The sequence below is a fragment of the Pan paniscus genome, chromosome 9, assembly GCF_029289425.2.
Source record: "Pan paniscus chromosome 9, NHGRI_mPanPan1-v2.0_pri, whole genome shotgun sequence".
NCBI classification, from domain to species: domain Eukaryota; kingdom Metazoa; phylum Chordata; class Mammalia; order Primates; family Hominidae; genus Pan; species Pan paniscus.
The window spans coordinates 130,122,127-130,135,805 of record NC_073258.2 but is presented as its reverse complement, the minus strand read 5'-3'; the positions used below and the strand labels follow the sequence as shown (position 1 = coordinate 130,135,805).

Below are 13,679 nucleotides of genomic sequence, written 5' to 3'. Positions count from 1 at the left end.
TAACATTTTAAAAGGCCCAGCCTGGCCTCTCTGGGTCACCAGGCAAAGCTACGCATAACTGAGGCCGGAAGACAAGCCAAAGTCTTGGGCTTGGACCCTCCAAAACACAAGGAAAGATCATCAGAGGTCTTACCTTCACCAATGAATTCAACCCCTACGGGCAAGACACAAAAGCACAGGTCACATGCCAAGGAGTGAGAGTCGGAGGTCCGAAATAGCTCCCAGAACCCAGCGCTCAGGAATACCACTGTGTATGGACACGTATATTGTGCGGTGACAGTCACTGTCAGGCACCTCAGAAGAGGACATCATGAAAACACATGGACACATAGAGGGGGAAAAAAAAATACACTGGCGCCTACCAGAGGGAGGACGGTGGGAGGAGGGAGAGGATCAGGAAAAATAACTAATGGGTACTAGGCTGAAATACCTGGGCGATGAAATCGTCTGTACAACGAATCCCCATGACACAAACTTACCGATGTAACAAACCTGCAGATGTACCCCTGAACTTAAAAAAAAAGAAAAGGACATCATGGGAGCCCAGGGCAAGAGATGGAACACCATCCTGGGAAGCCAGCATCCAGACAGGAGGCCTCTCTGCGGTGGCGCAAATGGGACAGAACACTTCCTTAGGATTGACACAGAACTAACACTGACCCACCGGCTTACTTTGGCCATTGTGCACATTCTTTGGCTCATTGTGACACCACCTGGTAGGCAGATCATAAAACTGTACCATGGGGTGGGCTAGAGGTGGAGGAGACAGCATTCTGCCTGCTTGGTGCAAGCAACCTCGCACAGGCAGCTAGGTGTGGTCTGCTCAAACTGGTTCTCAGAAGCCAAATCCTCCCCTCCTTTGTCTATTCACAAGAGTTAAGAAAAAGACTGCTTTCTCTGTTGATCTCAATAACAAAGGGGATGAGGCACTGCCTTGGCAAAGTCAAAATTGCAGTCACTTTCTGATTGTTAATGGAGAAAAGCAGGCACCCTGCCAGGTGATGGAAAACACGCAGATCTTTCCTGTTTAACTTTGAAATGAATTATGTGATTGTTTTACAGAAGTAGTAACAGATTTGGCTTCCTTGTTAAGGCCACTGTTGAAAGTCGGTATTCTCCAAGCCTGCAACTGGGCAGAGTTCGTGTGTAATTAATAACTGAGAGTCCACTAAATGGGCACTCGGCCCTGTAAGCCATCACAGGTGAGCACGCTGGGGCAGTGATCGTAAAGGTGACCCCTCTGAGATCAGGCTCTGGGCCAGAATGCATGAGAATCAGACAAAAAAAAAACAGAGGCAGAGTCCTCCTGCTAAGAAGTCTAGAGCCTCCTTCTTTTTGGTCTTAAATTAACGTGGAACAACATTTTTAAATTTAAAATCACCCAGCACATCTAGTCAAGTAGTTCTCAGGTCTTCTTTTGTTAAAAGTTGCAGAGCCCATCATCCAAATGAATACTTAGTCAAGAAACGCTGGAAAGATGAACAAGAAACCAATAAAAATAATTACCTACCGGGGATTCAGGGGAGGAGAAGGCAGGGTGGAAGAAAGTTTTTTTTTTGTTTATTTGTTTTTTGTTTTTTTTGAGACAGAGTTCTGCTTTTGTTGCCCAGGCTGGAGTGCGATGGCATGATCTTGGCTCACTGCAACCTCCGCCTCCCAGGTTCAAGCGAGTCTCCTGCCTCAGCCTCCCAAGTAGCTAGGATTACAGGCATGTACCACCACACCCGGCTAATTTTGTATTTTTAGTAGAGACAGGGTTTCTCCGTGTTGGTCAGGTTGGTCTCGAACTCCCAGCCTCAGGTGATCCGTCTGCCTGGGCCTCCCAAAGTGCTGGGATTACAGGCGTGAGCCACTGCTCCCAGCCCAAGACTTCTTTTTTATAGTTTTGACTTTTGAAGCATATACATTTCTTACCTCTTTAAAAAAGTAAGACCATTGGACGCCCCAAATGTGAAGCGGCTGAGAAGGGAGCTGCTCTGGCAGAAGGCGGTGGGAGAGGTGGAAGGGAGAGCCTAGCTACTCTGCCCTGTCCTCATCCCGGAGGCTCGGTTCCACTCCCACAGCTCTCAGCACTTGGACACCAATGGCCTGGCCCAATCCTTTGTTTTATAGATGGGGAAAAGGCGGCCCCCCTAGTTTGGTTCACTCTCTGGGTCTCTCTTCCCATAGGACACATTCAGGAAGGGTTAGATACACTCCTCAGAAGACACAAAACACTCAATCCTTTTGAAAGATTTATTTTTAATTAAAAAATAAAAGTTATCTGAACATATCTGCATTGCAGTTTCAGGGATGGCACCTTAACCCATTTATGCCGAAGGTCACAAATGTTTTTTATGAAAAATCAGATCTTGGTGATGACCTTGAGCAGTAGGATAGAAATAACTCCCAAAAGCTTAGCGTTCCAATAATGGAACCCTAGGCATGAATGGGTAAATGAAGCAAAAAAAAAAAAACCAAAAAAAAAACCAAAGCTTATCAGTTCTTGGGTCTTATGACCATCTTATAATGGGTACAAAGGCACACGTGTCTTCAAACAAACTTGATTCAGAAACATTTCTAACAACGCAGAACTCCCCCCATGTTTTTGCCCACCCTCACCCCCCCAAAAATACAACCAAAAACATTAAATTCTTTTTTAAAACTACAGAAATAAGTGCTGAGTCAGCAAGGAACCTGGGCATGCTGCCCACATGCCGCCACGTCTCTCTGCTTTGATGACTGGCTGCCCAGAGGTCGGGAGGGAGAGAGCTAAGCACTTTCCACTGCATGCTAGGATATACGGCTTGCAACATAGACCCAGCCCTACAGCCGTCACCCCAGCTGGGGCAGGCAGCTCCTAGGCGCTCTCTCCCTTAATCAAGGGCATCCACAGCTAAAGCAGCTTTTCAGGAAGTGACAGGCCCAAGACAAGCAAGTCTTTGTCAAATGCTTGCGATGACAAGGCCAATGGTAACTGTGGGAGGGAGGGAGACGGGTAGATCTCTTCGCCCCCAGTTTACTGGGCTGCTAGAAGGTTTTCTCTCCCTACTCTCCCTGCCTTCTCTCTTTTCCCTTCTCCCCAGTCTCCCTCTTCCCTCAAAAGGGTTTTACTTTAGCTTAATGGTGGGGGTTCCGAAGAGGGTATTGGCAACTCCTGGGGCGGGTCTGGTGGCTCTGCCATCTCTAAGGGGACATCACGTGCTTTCGGTTCCTGTGCTTCACAGAGCTCCTCCTGCCCCTGAGAGGGCTCCAGCTGCTCCTGACCCTGGGCCTGGCTGTTCATCTTCTCTTCAGCTTCAATCTCTTCTGATGTGGGGATGGAGTTCTTCTTGGGGCGACCTTTGGGTTTTGTGGGTGCTTCCTGTCCACCTTTAAGAACCTACGTGAGTAAAAAATTGTTATTGAATCTAAGAAATAATTCCTTCCCTCCACCTTTCCACTCCCAGTATAACCTCACATTGCATCTAAACCATCTGTTCCAGCAGTGAAATTGCAGGATTTGGCAAAATATATTCTCAACCCATCACCTCTGGTCTACAAAGACACCTCCATTTTTTAAATGCTCAATGCACTTTTGGTCAACATTATATATTTTGGCATTTAATACAACAATCATAGGCAGCTTCAGAATTCAACTTCAACAATAAGGAAAGAAATGAAAATTAAAATGTTAATGCAATAACTATCAAGTTGACAAGCTAAAAAGACAACAATATTTGTAGCAAGCAGGAAAAAAAACACACTGTATGAAAGTGTGATTGTTACACACTTTTCAAGACAACCTGAGAGTTCAAGTCAAAAGCCTTAAAATGTGCATGGCTTTTTGACACAGAAATTCCTTAGGCTAAATTCTAAAAAATTATCTAAGACTGAGACAAAGATTGATCTGCAAAAATATTCATCACAATATTGGTTATAACAGCAAAAGTTGGAGGGGGGTGATATCCTAAAAGTTTAGCCATGTAATTGGGTAGAATTATAGTAAATCCCAAAGACAGAATACTTGACAACCATTATATAGGAGAATGTTTAATAACACAGAAAACATTATTAATATAGTTTTGTAAAAAACAGATTCTTAGCATAATCCAGTTTGGAGGCTAGACAACCTATACACCACCTTGTTTGCAGGATCATGAATCATTTTTAATCTTTATGTTTTTTCTATATTTTCTAAACTTTCAACAATGATCAAACATAAGTATTTCTGTAATCAGAAAAAATATGTTATAAAACATGTAGTCTTGTAGTGTTCGAAGAAGTAGTACAGCAGAGTTTAAAAAGCATTTTGGCTTTGATAGTAGAAAAACTGGGTTAAATTCCAACTCTGCCACTTATCATCTTTGTCTTTGGGAAGTCCTTTAAAGGCCCTGAGTGTCCGTTTTCTAATCTGTAAAATGAGAATAATAATACCTTGTATTACAGGGTGACAGGGTGACCAACAGATAATGTGTATGAAAGGACCAGAACGGCACCTGAATGGTAGGTTTCCTTTGCCCAGAATATATATACCATCCGCCCTCCTTCTCCTGGCTAACTTCTCCTGGAAGCCTTCCTCATCCCCCAGGTCTAGGTTAAATGCCCTCTGCCATGTGCCCTAGGAGCAGCCTCTACTGTCCTGGCCAGAGCACTTTTCAGAAACTATGGTCACTGCATGTTTACCTGCTGCCCCTCTCACTCAGCCCCTGCACATAGCAGGTGTTTGACAACTGTTACCAAATGAACTAAGCTTTCTCAACAAACCTTTCCCTAGAGTCAAGAAAAGATATAAAGCAAGCCAAATAACTGGACCCTAAATGGCCTTGGCTGACTTCAAAGGCCTGGCACCTTTATTATCCCAATTTGTGACCCACACAAGAGTCCCAGGAGGCAGACAGGGATAATTTTAAAAATATTTATATTTTACTTTGGAATGTAATAGACACTCCTTCCTTCACTGGCTTGGCATAGTTCTTGATTTTCTGGGCAGTTAGTGAGAAGGGCTTCCAGAGGACTTGGATTAGCACAGATGATTAGGGGTGGGAGATATTTTTGCTATTTATAAACCTAGCCTAATCTTGTCTTCTATATTTGTATATAAGCTCCTTGAAGACAAACCCTGCTTCTCTCTATTACTCCATGCTCCAAGAATCAAACTTCCAGCTAACTTCTATGCAGTCCCTAAATATTTACTGACTGTTCCTCTTTCCTTCAAGAGTAGCAGAGGACCTCCAGGTGCTGAATTTTAAGGATAAAACCATAACTTACTTTGTATACAGCTCTGAGATATAATTCACATGCCAAATCCATTTAAAGTGCACTATTCAGTGATTTTTAGGATAGTCACAGAATTGTACAACTATCACCACAGTGCAATTTTCCAACACTTCTATCACCCCAAAAAGAAACCCCATAGCATTAGCGGTCAGTCCCTATTTTCCCCCAGCCCCTATCCGATCTGCCCACAGCCCTGGGCAACCACTAGTCTGCTTTCTGTCTCTACAGATGTGCTTATTTTTGGACATTTTATATAAACAGAATCATATAATATGTGCACTTTTGTGACTGGCTTCTTTCACTTAGCATAATGTTCTCAATGTCTATCCATGCCGTAGCATTTATCAGTAAATAATATTCCATTTTATGGATATACTATGTTTTGTTCATTCACTCATCAGTTGATGGACACGTGGGTTGCTTACTACTGTGAATGAAGCTGCTTTGAACATGGGAAAGAAGTGAAATTGAATTGCTGGATCATTTGGCAACTCTATGTTTCACATTTTGAGGACTGTTTTCCAAAGCACTATTTTACGTTCCAGCCAGCTGCATATGAGGGTTCCAATTCTCCACATCCTCACCAACACTTGTTGATGGCTGTTTGACCACAGCCATCCTAGAGGGTGGGAAGTGGTATCTCATTGTGGTTCTGCTTTGCATTTATTTCCCTGATGACTAATGAAGTTTAGCATCTTTTCATAGTGCTTATTGGCTAGCTGTATATCTTCATTGGAGAAATTGTCTATTCAAATCTTTTGCCCATTTCTAAATTTGGTTGTCTTTTTATTATTGAGTTGTAAGTGTTCTTTAAATATTCTGGATACATGTCCCTTATCAGATGTAAGCTTCTCTGATTCTGTGGGCTGTCTTCTCATTTTTCTAATGATGTCCTTCACAGCACAAAATTTTTAAATTTTGAGGAAGCCCAATTTATGTTTTCTTCTGTTGCTTGTGCTTTTGCTGTCATATCTAAGAAGGTTTTGTCTAATCCAAGGTCATGAATACTTACTCATATTCTAAGTTTTATAGTTTTCACTCTCACCATTTAGATGATGATTCATTTTGAGTTAATTTTTGAGTATGAAGTAAGAAAACCAAGAAGTTCTCAGTAAACACCTCCTTTTAGCTAAAAATCTGCTCAACCACTGTCCTTTCTGCATCAACAGCTAACACACAGATATTAAGGGGACCTTTAACGAGGTAGAGATGCTGACAGAAACCAACCCTGGGGAGAAGACGTTCCCTGTATTTCTTTTCAAGTAAGTCATTATCTGATTTTGATTTCAGTCTGAGTGCAGGCTTTTGAAAGCACCCAATTGTGCCAAGATGGAATTTACATGTTGAAAGCAGATCCACTCAGTATGAAAGAGGTTATACAAAAGTAAGTTGCCCCATGTAGTAATCAAACTAGAAAAGGGCAGGTCTATGGAAGCCACCTAATTGGCAAAAGAAAGTCCAGCCCAGCAATTAGAGAACACCACCCACACGGTTTGGACGGACCCCACCTGGCTGTTTTCCTACTGCATGAAAAAAAAAATCCCCAAAACAATTAGACCATTTTCTAAATGGAATAAAACATTCCAGCACAAGCAATAATTAGGAGATAACTACCCTCTTGGCTGCTTTCTGCACTCAACCTCTGGCCCCTTGCCTTCCAGCACACCTGAGACATGCGATTATCTCAGAACCACTCTCCATCAGGAGCTGCCCATTCACATGCACCCTGTGGCCCTCTTCCTAGGAGCCCTCTCCCCATTTATTCTTAGAGCCAGTTTAGTCGCAGTGGTCCAGAGAAGCCAGAGAGCTCCCTGTCTAAGAGGTCACATGCCTCCTTCTGCCTCTCGGAAGAACACCTAGCACACCATCCACTTTTATTAGCCGTGCCTGGTGACAGCCCTCCTCCAAACTCTGCAACGAGGTATTCAGACGTTCTGTTGCTGAGGGTGTTAAGACCGGATCTTTTGCTTCCCTCCAAGCAGCCTGGGTAGGGGGCAGGGAATGTCAGTGCAGGAAGGAACTCTCTCCTTCCCTCTACTTTTCAGATAGGAAACTGAGCTGACAGAGTTTGTCAGTATCAAAGAGCAAGCCAAGGGCAGAGCTGGGATTTGAACACAAACCTCCTGACCATTTGAGTCTAACAGTCTTAGCAGTATTGCATTCAGCATAATGCGCGAGGGATATGTAAAATGGGCCACTGTTCTACGTCTGGTTATTTATTTGCAATTACCCAACCTCCCAGCAGACTCCAGGCAGTAGACTTATTAGTGGGGGTGATCTTTGTTCCTTTTTCTCTGTCTCTCTCTGCAGCTTTATAGGGCAGCGAGGGCCACATAACTGATGACTGTTTCCATGAAGCTGAGAAACAAGTTTGGATTCCCCAGCATGAATCTCCTCCCAGACACTGCTGCTCCCATTAGCTGACTTTCTCAGCCTGAAGATGTGATGTTCCACTGGACCTCAGGCAAGGCCCCAAATGCCAAGGCGCTGACTTGGAGATGACTGGGGAGCAGGGACTGAGAAAGGACAAATGCTCAGGGCTGTGCGGAGTCCCTGAAACTCATAGAATTCACTTTTGGCTTATGTATCCTGGCCTCCAAATATTTGGATTCTCTGAAGACATGGATTTTGTGGCTAGGTAATAAAAATACTAATAATGATAATAATAACGGCAATAACATCTCTTGGCTGTATCCTATATGGCAGGTCCTATTTACGTGTTTTACAGAGATTAGCTCAGTTAATAACACAACCCTACAAGGTACGTGTTAGGCCTTTTACTGGAGAGGAAACAGGCACACAGAGGTTAAGTAACCTGCCCAAGATTACACAGAGAGCTACTGGTAACAATTCATGGAGTTGTTAACTATTTGGGGACTTTTCATGAGAAAGATAATGACCATGAATAGTGTGGGGCCCACGCAATTCTGTGACTAGGAGAGAAAGGAGGTATCTGTTTGGATCCTCTCATGGAACAGAATTGCATTTTAGAGCTCAAAGAGACCACCAAATAATGAGGCTCTTTCAGCCTGTTGCAAAACACTGTGGGTCCTGCGGGAACTAAAGCCAACAGACATGGAATAGAGGGTGCGCATCCCATCTTCAATGTGCAAGATTAAATTTACCCAACCCGCTATAGGTTACCAATGCTGACGGGTCAGAACTCGTCAGAGATGCTATCTTGGTTCTGGCAAAGTTACCCTTGGCAGCCATGTGAATAAGTCTGAGAATCAACTGCTAATCTTTTTCCAGTTCCAATTAGGTTACTAGCCTTGAGACATCTTTATTACTCAATTATCTTTTTCTTTTCCTCCCTGGTACCTAAACAGATAGCCTTGAAAGAGTTTTACTGGGAAACTAGATGAAGCAATCAGGATCACAACACAGCCTTGCTATTCCACTCCGCGCTGATCCTATAAATCTCCCTGCTGCTGCCCTGACCGCTCCGTGAAATAATAATACCAGTTTGCAGGTGTGTCTTCTGCACTTGACTGAGTACCTTTTTATAATTTTATTTTCTGGTGGACAGGCTCATGTCTTATCTTTGCATCTCCATGGCCTGACGAATGTTAAATGCTCAATGAATGATCTCAAAAGTGAACTGACAGCTTGGGCCTCTTGGCTCCTAAAGGGACCTGAAGGTGACTGGCTTGCAGAATGTTCTGAGGTTAGATCTGCTAAGTTACTCTTCCATTTTGGTTTACATGGCATCGATACCCATCAATAACTGGCCCACAACCATGCCAGCAACGCTGTTGCTGGTGAAAAACAAGTGACGTCAGAGACGAAGGCACACGCACTGTCCCACGGGCACTGGGCGGTGCTGGCAGAGGAGGCTGCCTGTCAATTCCTTAACCATCTGACTCACGAAAAGATTGCTGATAACCAATTTAAACAATGCCTCTGCTACTTAGGAGGCATTGATTTCAATGCTGATGACTGACGAGGAAGAAGGTGGGTGGTGGATCTTGCACAGAAAGCAGTGAAGGGACTTGCCCAAAATCAGCCAGGGAAGGGCAAGCATGGGAACACGGCCTGGTGCTTCTCACTCTCAAGTCTAGTTCTTTAGAGACCAATCCCCCAAAACGTGTCCATGTGTGCTTGGCACTGTAGAGTTTTTGGAAGACTATCTATTTAACCGAATCCATTCTTCCTTCAATTTCTTGGTTTTTTATTTTATTTTTATTATTTATTTATTTATTTTATTTTTATTTTTTGAGATGGAGTCTTGCTCCGTGGCCCAGACTGGAGAGCAATGGTGTGATCTTGGCTCACTGCAACCTCTGCCTTCTGGATTCAAGTGATTCTCTGGCCTCAGCCTCCCAAGTCGCTGGGATTACAGGCACCCAACACCACACCCAGCTAATTAATTTTATATTTTTAGTAGAGGCGGGACTTCACCATGTTTGCCAGGCTGGTTTCAAACTCCTGACCTCATGTGATCCACCCACCTCGGCCTCCCAAACTGATGGGATTACAGGCGTGAGCCACCGTGCCCGGCCACTTCCTTCAATTTCAACTTCTCCCGGCCACCTTCTCCATTACCTCTCTTCTGAACTCCGATGGGCTTATAAATCCGTAACAACCAGCACTTAATTATAACATGCTCGGCAGCTACCTCCTGGGCCTTGTTTCTCTGACTACATCATAAATTCCATGAAGGCAAGGGTGATATTTTATTTCATTACTTCTTATAGTGCCTAGGACAAGGAATGGCTCACAAGAGACACACAATATATATTTGCTGACTCATGCCATATCCATGTGTTTGAACACATAACTGGCATCTCTGTCTTAATTCGTGGGCACTTCATGAGCCAAGTCGCCTCCATTTGAAAACCCTTTCATTTCAGGGTCAGATCCCCCCAGAGGAAATTACAAGATTTGCCCAGAAATTTCTTTTTTGGGAATATAATAATTGCTGCTTGTTGACTTTTTCCCTAATTTTTCCCATTGATGTTCATCTGCAATTTACTTATTTTGGTTTTTTTTTCTCCTCATTGTTAGCAGAAAATAGCAAGGAATAGCAAGAACTAAAAGCTTAAGAAAAAACAATATTGGACAAAACCACAACATTGAGAAAACATCTATCCACTGACTTTTTTTTTTCCTGAAAACTGGGGTTGGCAGAACCCCGTAGTTATTTGATGATTGTGAAAAACATCATATTTTAGCCCGGAAACACCAAGAAATAGGGCCTGTGACCACACAGGTTAGCAAATTAGAATGTCATCATGAAGGCATGGCATGGACGAGAGGAGAAAGAGCCACTAAGGTTTGGTGAGGGGGTAAGAAGCCTATGGCAGGTGACATGGTGGCACCTGGGCTCCAGAGAACAGCAGGGCTTCTTCCCTTATCGCCACCCCTCCTCGTTTTCTTTTGCTCTGGGCTTTGACCTTGTCTCAGTGGTTTACAAAGCTGAGAAAGGAAACACTCAACTACTCTGGAAAATTTTGATTTAATAGTGCCTTTTTTAGTGAAAAGAATAAATGATAATGAAATTGAGTTCCTCACAACGTAGGGATGTATCTATTCTAATACTTAAAAATCAAAGATGGAAATATTCATTAGCTAGGCACTAGAGCAGGATGATGGAAACTGTGGTCATCATACCAGGCACTTCAGAATAACCAGGGCTCTTGTTAACACGCACATTCCCAGCCTTGGCCCAGACCTCTGGGACCAGAATCCTGGGAGGGGGCCTAGAGTTCTGCATTTAACCTGCTACCCAGGGGACCCTAATGCCCACCAAAGTCTGAGGATCACTGCGTTAGAGGACGCACAGCCAAAAGAACAGATGCATCCTCTACGTCATTATAAACAAAGAGTACTGACTTCTATTTTTAGCTCTTGGTAGGAGGAAGAAGGAAGTTGTTTGAAAAGGCTAGCAGGTAGGGTTAAAACTAGCAAGTTAGGAGAAATACCTAATGGAGATGACGGGTTGATGGGTGCAGCAAACCACCATGGCAAATGTATACCTACGTAACAAAACTGCATGTTCTGCACATGTACCCTAGAACTTAAGTATAATAATAAAACTAGCAAGTTAAAAGCCTGTAAGCTTTTTTTCCTTTGATTTCTAAGGAAACAGAAAAAGAATATCCCTCTGTTTAGGAACTCCAGGTCAAGAGGAATGGCTCAACCTACAGATCCAACAGCTTCCCCGCAAGCCAGCAGCATAGAAGGCCTTCCAATCTCTGCAGCCCAGACTGCCAAATGGTCCGGCCTCCCTCCCAACAGCCCTGGAGTAAAAGTCCTTCCCATCAGGAAGGGATCATGGTTAGTCACTCCTTTCTTACCATTTTCTTCCATTTCATCCTGCGATTCTGATACCAGGTCTTCACCTGCAGCTGAGTGAGTCCCAGAGACTGAGCCAAGTCCAACCTAGAAGGCACAAGATACAAAGGAAAGGTGAGCAGAATGGGAGGCAGCAGGAGAGATGGGATCCTGCTGACAGGCTCCAGACAGGCTCCAGCACTGGCTACCAAGGCTCGGACCTCCCCCATTAAACGAGGTCTTCCCCAAAGCGCTTTTCTTTCCTTCCAAGAATCCAACAGAGGAAACTCTGGGAAGCTGAGAAACTGAGAAACAGATGCCCATGCCTGAGGACACCTGGGCCAGTCCCCATCCTGAAACATTCATAGTCTGCAAGGGACCTGAGAAGGATGCCTGGGGCTTCTCATCACACAGTCCTTTTCCTGGCTTGACAAGAGCATTCACTCTGACCCTCTGGCCCATCGTCCAGACTGGAAACAAAAGGCAAAGCCAGATGTTGCTGATGGGAATCCACTCATCATTCCAGACCCAGCCCCGGTCCCACCTCCGGCAGGTGATTCTCCTGGCTCCCACAGCTCGTCTCCTCTGCACCCTCCCACAGGCCAGCAGTCACCCAGATGGTCCCACGTTTCCTGCTGTTCTCTGATCACTCCGACTGTGTTATTTCTGCCTCCCTAACTCAGTAGCCAGGGCAGCGTATACCTTCCACTTCTTTTCTACCCATGAAAGTGCCCATCACACTGCTAAATCCAGAACCGGTGCTCAAAAAATACTTCTTAATGGATTGATTCAATCGCTGTAGCTGTCCTAAATTGTTATAACAATTAAAATGTTATAAATAAATAAATATTATAAAGATTCCAAAAGAAACATTAAATCCACAGCCCTTCCTGTTTTCCATTCTACTGCTAATCATGGTGCTGTACTTCTCTGTAGTCTTCCGAAAAGTCCTAAAAGTCAAAGCCATTTCTGGGGCTAAATCTAACACACCCACCATTTCCTGAGCACCACGGCATCCCAGGCTACATGCTAAGCCCCTGACATGCTGTCTTATCTATCCCATTCACAACAGAGTGAAGTAGTATAATTATTCCCATTTTACAGATAAGCGAGTTGAGGCTTGGAGAGATTAGACTCTCTCAGCAACTGTGGCCAAATCCTGTCTGCTACCTGGTTGTGTAAATAAAGTTTTGTTGTAACAGGCCAGGCACAGTGGCTCATGCCTGTAATCCCAGCACTTTGGGAGGCCGAGGCGGGTGGATCACCTGAGGTCAGAAGTTGGAGACCAGCCTGGCCAACATGGTGAGACCCCATCTCTACTAAAAATACAAAAATTAACTGGGTGTGGTGGCAGGTACCTGTAATCCCAGCTACTAAGGAGGCTGAGGCAAGAGAAGTGCTTGAACCTGGGAGGCGGAGGTTGCAGTGAGCCGAGGTGGTGCCACTGCACTGCAGCCTAGGCAATGGAGTGAGACGTTGTCAAAATAAATAAATAAATAAATAAAAATAAATTACTTCTGTGCTACAATATCAGAATTGGGTAGTTGTCACAGACCATATGGCCCACAAAATGTAAAGTATTTACTGTCTGGCTCTGCCCAGAAAACCTTTACCGACCTCTGGCAGATGATCGTAGAGTTAAGAAGTGGGGCGGGATTCAAACCCACGATGTCTGACCTGTACACCAGCTCCTGCACTGGGGCTCACACCCACTCACGATATATCTGCACAAGTTGAACCTGTCAAAGGGGATTGCAGGGATGCTTCATCCCAGGAAGCAGCAAACAACCGGGTGGGACAAGTAGAATGAGAAAAGGAAGTCTGCAGTCAGACTTCCAACATCAGTCCTTGAGACAACAACCATTGACCTAATAGGATAAGAACCCCAGGTCTACCTCAGCACCAACTGGAGAGCCACCTCCTTAAGCCAACATAAGCTGCCTCACTGCCACGCCAGCCCTGCTCAGCAAAGCAGTGTGGACTTCGAATGCAGCAACTTGGGACAATCACCCCTGGCAGAGCTTGGGCAGCGACCCCCACTTTTTGAAAGGCCCTAGGTTTCTGAGAATTGCCGTCTGTGGATCTCGGGCCCACAGTCAGTCTCACTTGCCTGCTCCATGGGGAGTCTCAGGTGTGGGTTTTCAGCTGCAGCTCTCCACCTGGGG

General features: G+C 44.5%; 1 protein-coding gene across 1 annotated transcript in view; it reads right to left on the bottom strand.

The window, feature by feature from the left end:
* Window positions 1-1,215: 1,215 nt before the first annotated feature.
* Window positions 1,216-13,679, bottom strand: part of BARX2 (BARX homeobox 2) — an 80,678-nt gene continuing 68,214 nt past the window's right edge. Inside the window, exons 3-4 of the mRNA XM_003819875.5 lie at window positions 11,538-11,622; window positions 1,216-3,361 (exon numbers count right to left, since the gene is read on the bottom strand). Coding sequence (XP_003819923.1) covers window positions 3,095-3,361; window positions 11,538-11,622 — 352 coding nt within the window. The 3' untranslated portion in view covers window positions 1,216-3,094. The remainder of the gene's footprint in view (window positions 3,362-11,537; window positions 11,623-13,679) is intronic.